Source organism: Desmodus rotundus, chromosome 5 (assembly GCF_022682495.2).
Source record: "Desmodus rotundus isolate HL8 chromosome 5, HLdesRot8A.1, whole genome shotgun sequence".
Taxonomy (NCBI): domain Eukaryota; kingdom Metazoa; phylum Chordata; class Mammalia; order Chiroptera; family Phyllostomidae; genus Desmodus; species Desmodus rotundus.
In genome coordinates this window covers 9,595,687-9,615,353 of record NC_071391.1, presented here as the reverse complement: position 1 = coordinate 9,615,353, position 19,667 = coordinate 9,595,687, and the positions used below count along the sequence as shown (strand labels likewise).

At 37.8% G+C, this 19,667-nt stretch overlaps 1 protein-coding gene across 1 annotated transcript; it reads left to right on the top strand.

Moving 5' to 3' along the window:
* The first annotated feature begins 9,281 nt into the window (after positions 1 to 9,281).
* LOC128781009 (olfactory receptor 5B2) lies at positions 9,282 to 14,195 on the top strand. Its single transcript, XM_053925027.2, has 2 exons — positions 9,282 to 9,815; positions 12,063 to 14,195. Exon 2 carries the CDS (start codon positions 12,090 to 12,092, stop codon positions 13,038 to 13,040), a length of 951 nt encoding a protein of 316 aa, XP_053781002.1. The 5' UTR covers positions 9,282 to 9,815; positions 12,063 to 12,089; the 3' UTR covers positions 13,041 to 14,195.
* Positions 14,196 to 19,667: the final 5,472 nt, after the last annotated feature.

The following is a 19,667-nucleotide window of genomic DNA, read 5'->3' as shown; positions in this document are numbered from 1 at the left end:
CGTGGTGACTAATCTGGCTCTGCTCAGAGTCCAGTCTCCCTTAAATAATCTCATGTGGAGTCATATTGAGATTTCAGAGGGGGAACCAGCAGAAAGTTGTGCAGGCATGCTGCTCCTGGGGGAACAAGTCCCCTGGGAGAGCCATCAGGTCTTATTTAAGGAAGAGGCAATCAAACTGCACACAGGGACATAGTTTGGTATGTTGAGTTTGGTATGCTGAAGAGCACAAAGATGTATTTTCAGCAATTCATGTCATTCCCCTCACCCACCCCATTTTTACTAAGGTGATCAACAGGGGACCCAAAAACCTGGAATTTATTTATTTAAAAAATTGTGTATTTATCTTACATGTTCAAACTTCAGCGACCTTCAAAGTACTCACCATTTAATGCAATACACATTTTTTGTGTTACATTGAGACATTTTTTCAACTGCTCAAAACAGTTTTTGAACTCATTAATTTGGATGCCTTTTCATGCTTCTGCCATTTTTTGTTTCACCTCTTCCAAAACATTTCCCTTTGCAAAGTTTTTTCATCCAGGGAAACAAAAAAGTGTTGATTGGGGTGAGATTGGGTGAATAGGGATGGCGGGGCCCTGGGGGTGATGCTGTTTTGCGTCAAAAACTGCTGAATACTCACCGTGGTGGGGGCAGGTGTGCTCTAAGTCACTCATCATAAAATGGGCAAATGCATTGAAAGAGTCAAAAAATTTCACTGAAGCTGAACATAGCCTCTCACAACAATGCCAGCTGGTACACTGATACAGATAGGTTCTTGGAACTCTCACCTAGTGGGGGAAACCTGTACTACAACGTTCCCACCCTCCAGAAGATAATTCTGGTGTTTGGGGTCTCCCCTCTTAACATAGATGAATGGCATATCTAATTTATTTAACTTATGGTAATTATTAATATATGAAAAATATTACTAAAATTTATTTTGTTTTCATAGACAAAACATTTCCTTTTTTCTCTTTATGCTTTTAGTTGGTCTAGCCAAATACTAGATGACTAGAACTGTTTGGATATTTAGAAATGATATCTTTATTTTCCTTTCTGCATTTGCAGTGAATACACAGATATGACATAGGAGTTAGAAGGGTGGAGATTAAATTAGCTTAAATACTGACAAGTTAACTAAAAAGTTTGACTCAGATATTAGACAGATGGGCTTTTTTCTCTCATGAATTACTGCCCTGTAACATAGGCTGTTGGTGCCCTATTTATAAACCTGTGTCAATCATTGTCTCTGGGTAGGCAAATACTTATGAAAAAATAGAGTTGCAACTCTTGGAATGAGCATTTATTTTTTGCAAGAATATTTTTAATCAATGGACAGACCATACACTTTCTCAGGTGGCAGTCATCAGTAAATGACAGATAGCAGTAGAGTAATATATACACCAGATTCCTCAACTGTCAGCTAGTAGAAGTCTCAGGTATGTTTATACAGTGCTCGCGTGATTCTTGGTATAATTAAGCTCAGTTGTCTACATATACAACATACTCACTAATGAAACCCTGAACTGACTTCCTGTCATCCCTGACTCACTTGTTTACTACTCTGTTCGTGCTTTCTGCTATTAATTCCCAAATAAACTACTTGAAATGAAATCCATGACTCAGGGTCTGCTATTGGGAAACCTAAAGTTAGATAGGTCTCTCCTTAGACAGACAGATGCTCTCTCATCATACATACTATATAAAGACAGCAGATGGAAGAAAAGAAGGCGTCCTGCTGCAGATAAGCAAGACAAAAAAAAAGAAAAAATATGCAGTGTTTCTTCCCCCAAATTCCAAATGAATCATCTGTAACAATTGTACAGTTTATTTAGAATTGATCTCTCATTAAGTGGCCACTAAAACATCAAGAAAATCCAAAAAAGACATCGAATATGAGATTATTTAAAGGTTCAGTGTCTGATTATATTTGAAAACACTTTGTACATATGAAATGTAATTAACTAAAATGATTCTTAATATCTATATAGAATAAAAACATGACAGTAGCTATTAATAATAAAAATACAGCACATTCAATATGCTACCACAGGGATTAAACTTTATGCTTTTAATGCGGATTTTCAGGGAGCTCTGTACTGTAGAAAACCTATGCACACAAACATGTGCCTTTGTCGAATTTGTTGTCTCAATAGAATAAGAGGCTTCAATAGCTCACTATTTGCAAGATTTTGCTTGGATAAGCTAATATTCTCATGCTGGTGTTTTGGGGGCTGAGGAGCATAACACAAATATTCACTTCTATCTTTATGGTGATATTTCCCCTCTTAGAACCATTTTTAATTATGATTTTAAATGATCGTTTAATTGTAGGATATTTTAGCATTACAGAAAAATCTTAAAAACAGTGCAGATTCAGTGCAACCCTGTGGCAGTCTGAATAACAGCCTGCAAAAGGGTCATCCTCACTCCTGGAACCTTCCACAGTTACCTTCTAGGACCTGAAGGACTGGGTAGATGTGGTTAAAGTAAGGATTTCATCTGGGATTATCTGTGTGGACCTTAAAGGCACTGCCACTAAACCTAAGAGGAAGTCAGGGAGATGTGACCACAGCTAACGCTAACAGAGGAGTGTGCTGTGTGACCTTCAAGTAGAGACAAAGGTGGTGGTGTGACCACCAACACTGGAATGCCAGCAGCCACCGGAAGACGCATGGCTCTTGCAACAAATTGATATTTGTCCCGGGAAAACAATTTTGAATTTATGGATTCCAGACTGTGAATAAGTAAAGTTTGCAGTAATTTGTTATAGCATCCATAAAAATGAATACAATTCTTGCTTAATATTCCCCACAGATATATTGTACAGCCAAGAAACCAAGATTGACACAGTATGATTTTCTAAACCTCAGATTTTATTCAGATTTCATTAGTTTCCCACTCATATCCTCTCCTCTGCTTGCATTTAGTTACTGTGTTTTCTTAATGTCTCCTGGCCTGTGACAAGCTCTCCATCTTTCCCTATTTTTGTTGACCATGGCGGTGTTGGGAGTACTAGTCGGGTATTTCACAGAATGCTCTTCAGTTGTGATTTTCTCACATAGCCTCATGATGTGACCGGGATTACAGTTTTCAGGGACTACAGGGAAATGTTGTTTCATCCCATCCCATCAGCAAAATTTATCTCTTTTCCTCAATTATGTATTTGCTGAGTCATTTCCTAGTGTTCTCTTGTATTCATTTTTTAATATGGAAACTAACCAACACTAGGTTTCGTTTTGGCTCAGATTGTTCTGCTTTCACCACTTGTAGCTCTTTCTGTTTGTGCCCCATTCACAGAACTTCATTCCTTCCTTGTTTTTTTAGCGCTCCCTCACTTTCTGTTACTGCACAGTGCTGCATACAGGCTTGCCTTGTATTTTCCCTACCCATATCACAAAATTGACTATTTTTGTTACGGGAGAAGCTCTCAGACACTTGGTTCTTCCTGCCAATGTAATAAGAATTAAACATCAGTGAGTCTATTAGCGTGCAAGCAGGATTTATTGGTGATCCATTCTCAGGGAAGAGAATGGGCTTAGCTAAAGTGGGGGCTGAGGGACTGAAAGGCATAGGTTCGGGGTAAAACCAGGTAAATGCAGCAAAGGTAGGGGCGGCCAAAGATGAGGCTGGGGTGGCAAGGTCCCATGTCCTTTGTTCTGGAGATTTATATAGTTGGCAGGCAGAGTGGTGCGGGGGATGACATATTGATTGACAGGTAAAGGTGGTGGTAGCTTTCCCAGACTGGAGCTTGATTATCCCAAAGAGTGAATGGGCTTCTTCCTTTAGGCACTATTTGCCCTTTTGGGCCAAACAGGCCTAGGGATGAAAGCACAGTCTCTAAGACTTTCTTTTCCAGACAATGGAAAAGATACATAGAATTTCAAGGACTGCTGAGTCAGTGGGTGGGACAGGGATCCCTCCTCCTCCCTGCTTTTGTTTCCTCTCTGGAGGCTCTTTCTACTGTAACATTTCTGTGAAGAATCTCCTTTCTCTTGTTGAAGAGTGGCGTTTAAAAGCCAATATTTGAATCCCAATCAAGCTTGTTGATACTGGAGTTTTACTTCTGGGTGCTCTTGTGCACAGAAGTGGGTGTTATATGTGTATGTACTTTGCATACATTCATAATGTGGAGTTAACTCTACCTATCCATCCTAACTATACTAAGCTAAACACCGCTGTATATTGATGTTTCAGACTCTCATCCACAATTTTCAAACAGTGTGCTACAGAATTTTTCAAACAAGTAATACCTGACCATTTAGTCCGAGGCACAAACCTCTGTCCCTTAGATTGTCAAATAAAAAAATGACAGCAGCCAACGCAATAGCTATCTGGTATGAATGCATCAAAATTATACCTGTTTTTCAATCACATTAGCAAAAAATATATTTTTTGGTATGCCACAAAATCTTAGCAATTAGTTATGTGTGACATGAGATAGAAAAGGTTGACAATTGCTGCTTTACTCTATTTACCCCAACTTGTCCCTTTTCTTATCTGTAACTTCCTTCTCTGACAGTGAGAGACTAGGTTCTCAATGAATCCCCTTCATTAATTTATTGGTGTGACTGGTTTGCGGGTAAATCAGTTCCATAATTGTTTTTTATTTAAACTTGATTACATTTTTTCCATTACCATGTAGTCCCCTTATACCCCTGCCCCTGCCCCAGCAATCACCACACTGCTGTCCCTGTCCATGAGTCCTTTTTCCTAAATTTTCCTCTATCCCTCCACCCCCTAACATCCCCCCAACTTCTCTCCTCTGCTTTCCATCGATGAGCCTGTCTCTTTTTTGCTTCTTAGTTCAGTTTGTTCTTAATCTATTCCCCCATGAGAATCAACTTTTACTACAGCATAGTATTTTTTATGGCTTTTTTTACTTTTAACTTGGTAAACCTATTGTTTTCCAACATTAGTTAGGTCAGTTCATTTTTTCCCCTCTTTCCCTTCAGGGAGGTGCACTCATACCTTGGTAGCACTATCAGATTTTTAAATTCCTCTGTGTTCACTCCTGGCATTCTCCTCTACTCCTGGCTGATTCCTTCTAATTTGTATATATTAAATTTCATGCTTTGCTGTGTATAGTTGTATGGGTTTTAACAAATGCAGAGTCATGTGTTCACTGGCCATTACATGGAGATTAATTTAATTATTCTAAAATGTCCTTTTTATCCGTCTTATAGACAACCATTCTCCACTCTCCCAACCTTTAGAAATCATTGAGCTTTTTTCCATCCCCGTTATATAAACGGAATCACACAACAAGGAGCCTCTAGGGCTTGCTTCTTACATGTTAAGCTCCAATTTAGGTTCGTCCATATTCATGCACGAATCAATATTCTTCTATTTTATGACTGAACAGTTCCAATTTAACATCATTCTACAGTTTGCAAGTGCAACCAGTTGCTTCTGTTTGTCCATTCTTAATCTCAATAACACTTTTCAAAACATTTGTGTAGAGGTTTCTGGTGGAACATATGGTTTCACTTTACATTTAACATTCAATTCTCCTTTTGTGTTGAACTAACAGCTGTTGGAGCACAATGTTTTGAAAAAAAATTTTCTTCATATACTTGCCTTTGGATCTTTTATAAAAATTAGTTGATTATATATCTGTGAAGCATTTCTGGAAGCTGTAGCCTGTTCCATTTATTTGTGGGTCACTCTTTTCCATAATGCTACACTGTCTTCATTACCATATGTTATAGAAAGTTGTGAGATGAAATTACTTTAATACTCATACTTTGACTTTATTCTTCATAACTATTTTGCTTATTAATTTTGGAATTACATATACATTTATAATCAGCATGTCAATATTTATACTCAAAAAAGCCCTACATGGGTTTCAGTTGTGATCACATGGAGTCTATTGAGTAGCCAACGTTAAGTCTCCAATCCCTGAATATGGTATATCTTTACACTCATTTATCTAAAATTTCATTCTTCAGTAAGCTACAATTTTCATCACTTTTAAGACAAGTGTCTTAAATATACTCCAAGAACTAAACAAAATCTTGGACAAAGAAGTAAAGGAGATCAGGAAAATTTGGTATCAAAAAATAGAGAATATTAATAGAGACAAAAATGATGAGAAGTAACCAGATAGAAATTCTGCAGCAAAACCAAGAAGAGATGAGGTAGACATCGGGAGCTCAGAATTCCTGATTTTAAAATATTAGTATTTTTTGCTTTTCAAAGAAGCTTAATATTCATTATCAGATTAGGATAGAATAGAAATCTATGGGGTAGATGGTGAGGGCGTTTTATCGTGTGAATTCAGAAAATCAGAGATGTAAAAAGAAGGAAATCGTACCTTTTGTGGCAGCATGAGTGGACCTGGAGAGTATTATGCTAATTGAAATAAGCCAGTCAGAGAAAGATGGATACCATATGATCTCACTTACATGTGGAATCCAATAAACTGATTTACAAAGTAGAAACAGGGGCATGGATACATGGAATAGACTAACAACTGTCAGAAGAGAGGAGAGGGGCACAGTGAACTGGATGAAAGAAGGTGAAGGGATGAGCCAAAGAACATATATGATGAGGTCTTCCAGAAAGTAGCCCATCATCTTATGTGAAAAATGAGACATTATTGGAAAAGATATAAAATGCAAGAAATATTGTACATAGGACAATATTCCTCAGTCTGCTTCAAAGTAGACACCATGGAACCTCACAATTTCTCCAAATTGCCAGCAGCTGCCCCATCTTATTATCCTGCATCTCACCAACAATCTAATATCTCTTCCCTTTCAAAGGTGATTACAGTTTTGGGAACAGCCAGGAGTCACAGGTTGACAATCTGGGCTGTAGAGGGGCTGAGTTACCTGGGTGATTTCATGTTTCACCAAAAAAGTGCATGAGATGTGATGCATGAGCAGGTACATTGTCATGATGAAGCTGCCAGTCACCAGTTGCTCATAGCAACAGCCTTCTGAGTCATCTGAATAGTTGTCACAAAGGAATGTTCACACTTAATGCAACATTTGATGCAGGTTTGTTGCTCTGCTGGCTCAGTCATTTTGAACGTGATGGCCACAGAGTACACATCCTTACTCAAAGGCATCTACTGCCTCCACTGACTAGCACAGCAAAGTCATCATTGTTCATGCATGCACATTCTAGCCCACTCTCCTTGGCTGCCAGTTACATCGATGTTGTGCAAACCATTCTCACTATACTAACAATGGCTGGACGTGTTCCAGACAGGCCTCATATGTGTAACCTACAAGACAGACAATGGTGTGGTGATCAGTAGAAGAAAGAGGGGTTGGAGGCTGGGTGGAGATGGGCAAAGGAGAGAAATGGGGACATCTGTAAATGTGTCAACAATAAAAACTTGAGCTAATTTATTAAAGATAATTTTAGTGGTAGGCCTTCTACATACCACTATAAAGAGCTCAATGGGCCTCCTTTCCAGTGAAACAACAACATTGGTAAAAAATATATATATTTATAACCCAAGAATTTAAAGTTCCTTGAAATGGCCCCAAGAACAAATAGCAAATGGAGAAGAAATCTCCCAGGAAAGCTATGCAACTTGCTAAGAATGAGTCAGTGGATTTCAAGCTGTGACCTGCCCCTTTCCTCCTCTACCCCAGCTGTGTGGTAGAAGTTCTACTTCAGAGAAGTGCATCCAAGAAGCAGGGCTACTCTCTAATCTGGGTATCAGTGTAGAGCTACAGTTCCACCCTACGAGGGGCAGGACACTGACATCTCATCTTACTCAGGGTCACGTTATACAAACTCTATTCCCATTAGGCAAAACTGAGTGGATAGGGGCCGCCAATCCCCATCCAGTTCCCATTCATACTGTTAGATCTTTGCCCAAGGTCCAGCAAGCTGAGAACTTTGGGACCCAGTGGCCACTGCCTCACCTTCCTGTCCAGCAATTCCACACTGGAAAGGACAAGAGTGGTCATATTTACAGAAGGCAAAATAGACTTTCACTCAAAAACCATAAGAAGAGACAAAGAAACACTTATACAATGATAAAAGGGTAAATTCTCTACCACGATATAATGAGTATAAATACAGATGCCTCAAATATTCCCAACATATGAAGTTAACAGTTAATACAATTGAAGTGAGAAGTGGTAACACAATAATAGTGGAAGATTTCAATATCCCACATTTAATCATGAAAAACCAGATGGAAGATTGATAAGAAACACTGAATTCCATTCAATTAAACATATACTTACCATCTGATCAAGCAATCCAACTTATAGAAATTATCTAAGTGAAATGCAAAAACAACATTGCACTGATTTTTAGAAAGTTTATTCAAAATATCCAGATATTGGAATCAACCCAAATGCCCTACAACTGAGAAGTGTAGAAAAAATCTGTGATGTTTATATAATGGAATACTATTCAGCAATAATAAAAGGGATTTAACTACTTATATATTACAGGTTGGATTATGTTCCTAAAAAATTCATCTGTTGGAGTCCCGACTCTCAGTACTGCAGAATGTAACCTTCTTTGGAAATAAGCTTTTTGCTGATTTAATTAGGTAAGAGTAAGTCATAATGGAGCAGGCTAATCTTGGAATGGTGGCTTGTATCCTTTTAAAAAGGAAAAATCTGGGAGGTCACATGAGAGGAATGGTGGTGTGAGAGGTCTCCTTGGCCTCTCTCTTTGAAGTTTCGAGAATTTGAACAGATATAATTGAACAAGGGATTCCCTGCTCAACACTCAAACACCATGCTAAGTGAAAGAGACCAGGCAGAAGAGCTATGCAGACTAGGGTGTTATTTATAGGACATTCTTGCACAGGCAAAATCATTTGGGCACAAAAGTTAGTCACCAGAGCTGTGTGTGGGGGAAGGAGTTGATCACCAAGGGAAGCTCAGAGTGTTTGTTTGATAATGGAACTCTTCTATATGATGATTTTGTTAATGAGTACATGACCATATACATTTGACCAAACTTGAAGTGTAATATACACTAAAAGCTATAGATATTATTGTGGTTTGTAAATTATACTCTAACCAGAAAATAGAAAACGATGATCAGTGACAAGTCTATGAAAACATGTGCACTCTCATCATACCCAGCTCAGTTCCTACAGGAAATTTAATTGCTTCCTTTTTAAAATTTGGGATGAGAGTTTTATAGAAGTCTTCATGGGAGAAATCCCCAAAGAACCACAGGTCTCTATGGCTCCTTCTGATTCCCATGAGTTAGCCTCTGAAATTCCAATATGACTCATCATGAAATCATTTTAAAGGGACCAGACTGTGTGCTAAGGCACCATGGCCATTCTTTACTTATCTGAATGCAAATCATTATTAGTGCATGCAGGCCTCTCCTCTACCCCTGATCTGAGCATTTGCTATAACCTTGCAATGGTAGCCAGGGAAACACCTCAAGATGAATATTGTATTGATTGATTTTTAAAATGATAGCCCCCCTTTGTTTTAAAGAGCTTTCTTAATTTGCTATTCACCAACAATTCTGTAAACTATATGAGAGGGGTAATGTTATTCTCTATTTTAGAATTAAGGAGAAGAGAAGAGACTCTTCCAAAGTAAGAATTAATGGTGGATTAAAGACTTGTACTCAGTTTTCTGACTTCATGTTAGGGTTTTCTTCCATCTTTACATGTTGTAGAGATCTTGGAATCTTTCCACCAGTGCCTGATAGAGAACATCACCGTGTGTGTGTGTGTGTGTGTGTGTGTGTGTATGTGTATATATATAAATTATATATATATTTATATATATAGTTCCATGTTGAGATTTCAGGTTTCAGAAACACTATTCAGGATGGACTGTCCCTTCCATTGCAGGAGCAAGGTAAGCGTCTACATTTCATACACATTTTTAGTGAGAACTGTAACTTATGCAACACCCACGGGGCAGCTGTACCTACTATGAGTTATTTCAGCACATAACCAGATGTTTTGAATGTTTTTCTTCTAAAATGCTGAGTTGAGACAGGGGTTTAAATGTCAAAACTTCAGTAAGAAGTGTAGTGATACTTATGGAACATCATGATGTTGCTTTCCTAAAAAAAGATTAACCAAAAAAAGTAACACTCTTATTGAGTCTTAATTCACCTTATTTACTATCTGTTGTATTTTCACTGGAGGTTTAATAAGAGCACAAGAGAGTGGAAACCCTTCCTTTGAACCACGGAAGTTTTGTAATTGAATCAGCAAGATCCATTGTAATCTCCCCATAATCTCATCCTTGTTACAATATTACAAACACATGTACAAATGTGTTTGAAAATAATCCCGTGAGCAAACTGTGAGGTGGCTAAGAGTATAGGCTTTTGATTTGGTCGCAGATGAATTTAAATCATGAATCTTGATCTTTCTTCATATTAGCTGTGCAATTATAGAGCTTTACATAGCTTTTCAAGTCCTCAGTCGTCTTAGTGGTCAAGAGAGAATTATAATATCACCTAACTTACAACATGATTGTGAGGATTAAATGAAAAGTTATATTTATTTAAACACATGTATGTACACATACCTAAATATAATTATATATACCCACAGTTTTTATTATTGTCTGCAGAACAAAATATATTCTAGAAGAGGTTGTGGCTGTCAGAGGTTTACAAACCTCATGACTTTAGGGGCTGGGCTTGGACAGTGAAGATCTGAAAGTTAGGACAATGGTGGAGAATAATGACTAGTGCACGATGGGTGTCCTTCTGAAGACCTCAAATTCAGATGAAAAAGATTGAGAACACTGTTTTCACTCAAGAACATATTTACATAAAAAATTTAAGCATGAATCTCACAACCAAAGCAAACCTGGAGGCAAAAGGCCGCCAACAAATAGGAACTTTCAACCCTCCATCTCTGCAATTCAACTGTGAGATGAAAGCAATGGAAAGAAATGAAGCAGAGGAGTGGCTCATCTGGAATGGTGCAGAGGATGGACAGACAGAGAAATACTGGAGGACACAAAATATCTCAGTGAACCAAGTGTGGGGAGCGGAAATCAGAGAAAGAGGCTACAGAATTTCAAATCTCATCCATACCTAAATCCCTGAATTGTATCGCCCATCCTTCTCAAACACAGAGGCTTTAATCCCATCCTGACAATACTTATCAGGATGCTACACACCCAACAGTTTGCCCATTGCATTTAGCCCATTATTTTATTTAATTCTCACAATAATTTTGTAAGATTCATCTCATTACAACCATCATGTTGTATAGGGAGAAAATCATGTTTGGTACTTAGGTTGGAGCCAAAATCTATTGGGTGACAAATGGTAGGGCTGACATGCACCTCTTCCCAGAGCCCAAGCTCTACACCCAATGCTATGTGTCTTTTCCTCAGAATTACTTCTGCTGGTTGTACACATCCCAAATCTCCAGTTACCCAGCACACCAACTGGCACATCGCTCTCAGTTATTTAACTGTGTAAGCCCAAACTCTGAGTTTGGACCCATGGAGACAAAGAGTAATTGCAAGTTGTATTCAATTCAATTGATTTATATTAAGACCAGTGGACTAAAGGACCTCTCTGCCTATGTACAGTACTTGGCTTTGGCAGTAATAATTTTTAAACTTAGATATGATTCAATCTGTGTCTCTTCAAATAAAATAAAATAAAATAAAATAAGGTAACAACTAGTCGATCTTAGAGAGTTATTGAGAAAAATAAATGAGTACAGACATAAAATGTCTAGAGCATTCCCTGGCACTGAAGCAACACAGGAGTAGAAGAAGCACTGACTAAGGCTCAGGATCGAAATGACAGATGTATTCATTCCAGACGTGTCATCCTGCTCATGACATTACTTTTCTACACAAATCAGTTTACAAGCTTACAAAGTTTAGAAGATAGGAGATGATTCATAAAAATCCTAGAGCTTCTACAAAAAGTAACTGTATAGGTAATGTATGCATTAAATTTTGTTTTCAAACCCATACTTTTGATCTGAATAATAGTGAAGTAAAAATTATCACCATAATAAAAATGTACATCTGTCTATTACCTTTTTATCTCTCACTTCCAATTTCTATTCAATTTCTGTTTTGTTAATCAGCGTGTTCCTTTGTTGCACATTGCTATAGGGTATCTTGTGATCCCAAACACCATCCATGGAGAACAACACAGAAGTGGCTGAGTTCATCCTGCTAGGACTAAGCAGTGCCCCAGAGCTGCAGGTCCCTCTCTTCATGATCTTTACCCTCATCTACCTCATCAGTGTTGTTGGGAATCTGGGGATGGTCATCTTGATTCTCATGGACTCTCGTCTCCACACTCCCATGTACTTTTTCCTCAGTAACCTGTCTTTGGTTGACTTTTGTTACTCTTCAGCTGTCACTCCCAAGGTTATGGCTGGGTTGCTTCTAGGAGACAAGGTCATCTCCTACAATGCCTGTGCTGCTCAGATGTTCTTTTTTGCATCCTTGGCCACTGTGGAAAATTACCTCTTGGCCTCCATGGCCTATGACCGCTATGCAGCAGTGTGCAAACCCCTGCATTACACCACCACCATGACAACAGGTGTGTGTGCACGTCTGGTCATAGGCTCCTACGTCTATGGCTTTCTGATTGCCTCTCTCCACATTAGGGAAACATTCAGCCTCTCTTTCTGTAAGTCCAATGTGGTCCATCACTTTTTCTGTGATGTTCTAGCAGTCATGACTCTCTCTTGCTCAGACAGACAGATTAGTGAGCTGATTCTTGTCATTGTGGCAAGCTTCAACATTGTTTTTGCTCTCCTGGTTATCTTGATTTCCTACCTGTTCATATTTGTCACCATCCTGAAGATGCACTCAGCTGAGGGATATCAGAAGGCTCTGTCCACCTGTGCTTCTCACCTCACTGCAGTCTCCATCTTCTATGGAACTATCATCTTCATGTACTTACAGCCCAGCTCCAGCCATTCCATGGACACAGACAAAATTGCGTCCGTGTTCTATACGATGGTCATTCCCATGCTGAACCCCCTGGTCTACAGCCTGAGAAACAAGGAGGTCAAAAATGCCTTTAAGAAAGTTGCTGAGAAGGCAACCTCACCTTGGCTTCACCTTGTAAATGTGTAAGATACACAGTAACACAGTTTCATTTCTGTCAGGTGTTCACCATGCAATGATTCTCATTGTAAGGCCCATAATGCCCCTAAATTACTGAGATAATACCATTTTTTCTTCAAAAGCTTATCATCCAGAAAAATATGTATCATGTCCAAATATGTAATATCTGAATTAGGATGACCGAAGCACACTTTAGGAATTTGGGGCTTGTTGCTTGTAATAAATGTTATTATTCATATTTGATTTATTCTCATTTCATATTTTCTGTACCATGTGACAAGGCAAGTACATATATGGACAACATGGTATAGACAAACCCATGAAGAGAAGCACATGCCAGAATCCCACATGTGCACAAACATGCCAAAGCAGGATATGTGTTCAAGCAGTGGGATGGAACATGGCAAGTTTTGAATTTGAAAGTTAAAATACTTTATGGATCAGAATATACATTTATGTCCAACATTATATATTTCTGTGGTTCAAAACTATTTGAGGAATTTAAAATGAAGAAAAATGTGACATGGATATTTAAATAAAGATGAATGCTTGTTGTTGGCACATTTTATTCAAAGCTATATATGTGTAATATTAGGAAAAATTAATATTTCTGTCTTCAGTAAATCTACTGGTAGAAACAGTTTGCTCACAGGATTAATTTCGAAAGCAGAAAGGCCAGAGTACAAAAATGTGACTGAACCATAGGAAGGCAATTTTTCAATTTTTCTGCATATGACTACCTCATCTTACATTTTCTAAACACGTAATAATAATTACAGATATGTCATGTTGCTCAAGACATTACTTTTTTACACAAATCAATTTACTATACTGGATAATGAACTACTATACAAAATGCTTTTGAACTACTACTGAAATGCTTTACACAAGCATTTAGTAATAATAAAATACTGATTCATAATAATGCTCTCCATTTTTCTCATTGCAAATATTGTGAAAAGGCTAAGCTACTCATTCATGGATGCTTCAGTATTAGATGAGCTCTGCCATGTCCAACCCCTCTCCTACTCAGTCACTCCACTTCATTCACACTGAGTTCTTTGCTTTTCTTGGACAAGTGTGAGCATTCTCCTGCCCCAGGGTCTTTGTACTTGCTGCTACCCATGCTCAGAGTCTCCCTCACTTTCTGCGGGTCTTGGCTTAAATGCTACCACATCATACTGAACCCACCCCACAATGGGCATTGTTCCTTCCTTGCACTCCTGGCTTTAGTCTTCATAATTTTAATCAGTACTCAACTATTAAACTATTATCATTATTAATTTATCTCCCTAGTGGTAGCATACACTACACAAGAGGAGTCACTTTGTCATCTTAACTAACAATTTCATTTCCAATACATAAATTATGGCCTGGTTTATGCTAATTTCAGAATACATATTTGTTAAATGAATGAATGGATGAATTGCAATTTGAGTCAGCAGTTAACATATTGTAACCACCTATAGTTACAGTAGTTCACTATCCATTACAGAATTCTTTAAAAAAGAATTTTAGAGCATTTTATGAGACATGTTAAGGTGTTTGTTTTCCTATATTCTTCCTCACTATTTGTATTTCCCACTTTTAGACACATTAGTTTTTTGGAAACCACACAATCAAATGGATTATATCAAACTGTCATAATTCTTTTTCACTAGTATTCCTCATTACAGGGAAAACAACCCATAAAATACATTTTATTTAATAAAGCATTTTAAAAAAACCAAAATGAAACTATGACACTGGTTAATAAAATTCTACAGGTTTCGGGCATACAATTCAATTTTTAAAAATGAGACTATGGTAAGTTTCCCACCTGGTTCACTTTGCAAAATACCTTCATGAATAGTGATTATTCACGTAATGCCAATGATTCTAAACAGACAAGTCCCATGTATCTCTCACCCAGTTTCCTCTTTGGCTAATATCTCACTTTATCATATGACATTTGTCAAAACCAAGAAACCAACACTGACACATTATTATTATGTAAAACTTCAAGAACTTATTCAGATTATTATTTTCCAATTAAGATCATTTTGCTCCTCCACAATCCAATCCAGGATGCAAGACTGTACATATTTGTCATGTCTCCTTAGTCTTCTCTAATCTGTGATGGTTTCTTAGTCTTTCCGTGGTTTTCATTACCTTCAAAGGTATTTTGAAGAAGGCTGTTCAATTTGTATTTGTCTGATTTTCTTTGTCATCATTATGCAGAGGTTCTAGGTTTTGAGAAAGAATAATAAGTGACCTTCTCATCATGTCCTATCAGGGGATACATGTCACCAACATGACTGGTCACTGGGAATTTTACTTTGATTGGTTAAATAAGATGATCACTTAAACTTTTCCCAGGTTCTTCAATGTAATGCTACCTTTTTTCCCTACACACTCTGCACTTTAGATGCAAGTCGCCAAAATCCAGTGCACTCTCAATGTGGAAGAGACTACGTACCACCTCCCATGGCAGATCTATGTAGGTTAATCAAAACTTCACCATTAGCATGGACTCAGAGAACAGTGTGGTGACTGCAGGGTTGGGGAGGGGGTTGGTGGAGGTAGAAGAGGGTAGAAGGGGAATAAGTGATCATGAAAAATACAATAAAAAATAAACTATCAAAATATTTTGCTGTTAGGGAAATGTAAACCAAAACCACAATGAGATACCACCTCAACCTTTTGGAATAGCTGTTATCGACAAGACAAGTAATAACTAGTGTTAGAGAAGTTATGAAGAAGAGGGAACCCTCATTCACTGCTGGTGGGGACACAAACTGGTACAGCCACTATGGAGAACAGTATGGAGGGTCCTCAAATATTTAACAATAGAGTTACTGCAGGACCCAGCAAACCCTCATCTGAGTATTTACCCCCCCAAATTGAAAACATTTTTTTGCAAAGATATGGGCACCTGTATGCTCATCGCAGTACTATTATGGTGACCAAGACATACAAACAACCGACAGCCCTTCCATAGGTGAGTGGGTAGGGAAGATGTGGTACGTGTACACCATGGAATACAGCTCACCCACAGAAAAGACGAAATAGTGCCTTTTCCAGCATTGTGGATGGTCCTTGAGAGTACTGTGCTAAGTGAGATAAATCAGTCAGAAAAAGCTAGGAACTGTGGGATTTCACTCATATATGGGACATAAAACTGAAACTCTGACACCACCAGCAGTATTATGGTTACCAGAGGGAAGGGGTATGGGGAGTAGTAAAAGGGAGGGGGATCCAAATCTGTGGTGATGGAAGATGATTTCACTTTGAGTGGTGGGCACACGATACAATATACAGATTATGTACCATAGAAATGTACCCTTGAAACCTATATGATATATTATCCAATGTCACCCCAGTACGTTTCATACAAAATAAAAATAAAAACTAAAATCTCTCTGTAAGGAAAAATTGTTTGTTTATATCAGGAGAACCCAAACCAAGACTGTGAAATAAAGTGTCAAGAATCTTAACCATAGATGTCTGCGTGGAACACCGTAACAGGCACAGAGGAATCACAGGTCTAGGGGTTCAATGTCACAACATGTTTCAGTGCTTTGCTCCTTTTTATGGCTGACTAATATTCTATTGTATGGATATACCATCTTTGATTCAACAGTTTATGAATAATGGGGTATTTTAACTTTTTGGTAATTTCCAATAATGCCGCTATGAATATTCATACACAACTTTTTGGATAAACATATGTTTTCAATTCTTTTGGGCATATACCTAGAAGTGAAATTGCTGGGTCGCATGATGATTCTGTGTTTAACTTTTTGAGAACAGCCAGTTTTCTATTGTGGCGGCACCCGTTTTAATTCTTACCTACCATATTTAAGATGGGCTATTTATCTTTTTAATATCAAGTCATAGATTCTTTATAGATTCTGGATACTAGTGTCTTACCAGATATGTGAACAATGAACGTTTTTCTTATTCTGTGGGTGGTCTTTTCACATTCTTAATAATGTCCTTTGATGGATAAGATTTTATATTTTGGTAAAATACATTTTTTTCAATTTAATAAAATGTATTGTTTTTTATTGTTGTTCAGCTACAGTTGTCTCCATTTTCTACCCACACCCCCCCACCCCAGCCATCCTCACTTCCCACCCTTGATTCTACACCCATACTATTTCTTTATTCTTTCTTTGATTGCTTTTAGTGTCATATCTAAAAATTTCGAGTTTTTCTATGAATCAACATTTGACTAAATTCTGAGAATACACATCTAAATGAGATGACATCACTCATCTCAAAGTACTATATTCAGTAGTAGAGTAACTATAAATATAAACCAATATAATTAATAAGTTTTCAAGAGTCATATAGAAAAAAGTGACAACATAGAGGCACAAATAAAAGGCAGGTAGAGAATGAAATGGAAAGTAAAGGAAACTAAAGTTTTGAACATCTATTCTGTTTAAGACACTGTGCTATGTTTTGGTTTAATAAGTACATAATTTTGTGAGATAAGTATTATTCTCCCCAGTTGAAAGCTCAGAACATTTAATTAATTAACTTGCCCTGTAAAAGGTTGATTGGAATGGAATTCAAGTCGATATGTTTTTTGTGTGCAAAACCTATACTAATTTTATTTGTGCTAGCCATTTCAGTTATGATTTTGAGATTGGGTGAGGATTCCCAAATGAACAATTCTGATGTTAAACTGTGTTAGAATGGTCTGTCAGTTTTCCTCAATATATAGCCTCTCACTACTGACTTACTCCTAACAGCACATAGACTGACTTATGGGCAACTTTCTATGTTAGTTACTGTCAATAATACTAGGTGCCATGCAAGCAAACTCTAATATTTCACTGCCAAGGTCATACAGGTTGTTCAATTAGTTGTTTTATGGGTGATAATACAGTCATTCAGTAATGTAAATTTTTTCTATTTAGTGATTTTGGCCATTCTTGTTCAAATCCTCTATGTCCAGCTGATGACAAAGAATGAGAGTGACAGGCACTGCAATTTCTTCCCATATGCCACTTGTGCCCCTCCAGCTGTTGCCCTGGTGCTGAATCCCAGAGGGAGTGAATGTCTTAAGTCTGTTGCATGCTCTTTAAGAGGAGTCTCCTAAGAATCCTGCAGTTTCTTCCACTGCCCTAACTCCCACTGCTTTTTACAGCCAGAACTGATGGGGACTCATGTTCCTAGCTCTGGAACCCTGGGCTTTGTGTCTGGTCGTGGCTGGGGTTTCTCACTCCCCAGGTACCCCTCCCAATTTATACCCACTCCATGTGGATTTGGGATTATACCCATTCTGCATCTCTGCACGTCTCTGCACATCTCCAAGTCTCTACCCCTCTTACCCATCTGGGTGAATGTGGCTTCTATAAATCCTTGGTTTGGTGGACTTCCATACAGCTTGATTTTTCTGACTATTTTTGGTGGTATTTCTTTTGTATTCTAGTTGTAATTTTTTCTATAGTATTTCAAGGAGGTGAGAGGTATTTGTTTACTTGTGCCTCCATCTTGGCCAGAGTTCTCAAGACATTTCTTTATGAGACATAATTTTCTTCCTCTGGACATAACTCAATTTTCCACTGTTTTCCTTGGGGCTTTATTCCAACCACTTGAATGCTTTTTTCTTATTCATTATTCTTCATATCACTTCTGAATCATACCCAACACAAAACTGTCCCACACAAAATTAACAAAGCTCATACACTTGCAACAAAGGAAACCAACCATCTTCAGTACCTTTCATTTCAGTGGAGTTCAAGTTGTTCAAAAGAGATTAAGTTTACTGAGTACCATGAACAAACACTAAGTCATTGTATGATTAGCAAATGTTTTATTAAGATTTTGTTTGGAAGTGGGGGAGATGTTTTAACTGGTCTTTAGTTACCTTTGTTGATTGCTGGGTGACTGCAAGTGTGCAGGCAAAGAGTTTGATGAATTTCAAAAGAGGAAGAATGGTTTCATGTTAGGATGGAAAGTTTACTGAGACTACTAAATTTCTGTAAAAAGTTGGGGTCTTTTTCTTGGTCAGCATTCTCCCCTTGAAGTGTGTAGAGTTTCGGGAGCTTACTTCTACCCATACAGTTTGTAATTCCTGGAATTGTTCAATGCACATTAAAATTGTTTTTAGATCAAACCTCAAAGCTTGATTTCTAGTGAAAGAACCAGATTAAACTAATGCTCAAAGGACATTCCATTTAAGGTGAGGGAAATAGGTGAACAGGTGAATAAATGAATTCAAAAGTTTAGCGTTGATGATGACTATGGATGGGAGTGACTACTTTATAAAGTAGTCCATGGCAGTCCTCTACGACCTCCCAGAGTAGGTAACATGTAAGCAGAAATTGGAAATGAGTGTGGGAATAGTTTATGTAGAGGAAACAGAAAATACAAAGAAGCTGAGACAAGGGCCAGGATGGGGGATGGGAGAGCAATGGGGGGGAAAATGAGACAACTATAATAGAACAACAATTAAAAAAACCCAGAAACCAGTGTGAGTGAGGTGGAATGAATGGTAGGAAAGTGATGAGATATGATCTAGCTTAACAAAAGTATAAATGAGTGAGTGGCATTAACCACTTCAAAAATAATTATTATTCTCTTCAGTACAATTTTTAACACAAAATGTGAACAATTGGTACTCAAAGACTAAGGTAAAAA

Coding starts and splice junctions, on each gene's coding strand:
- LOC128781009 (XM_053925027.2), top strand. CDS start 12,090: ATGGAGAACAACACAGAAGTGGCTGAGTTCATCCTGCTAGGACTAAGC.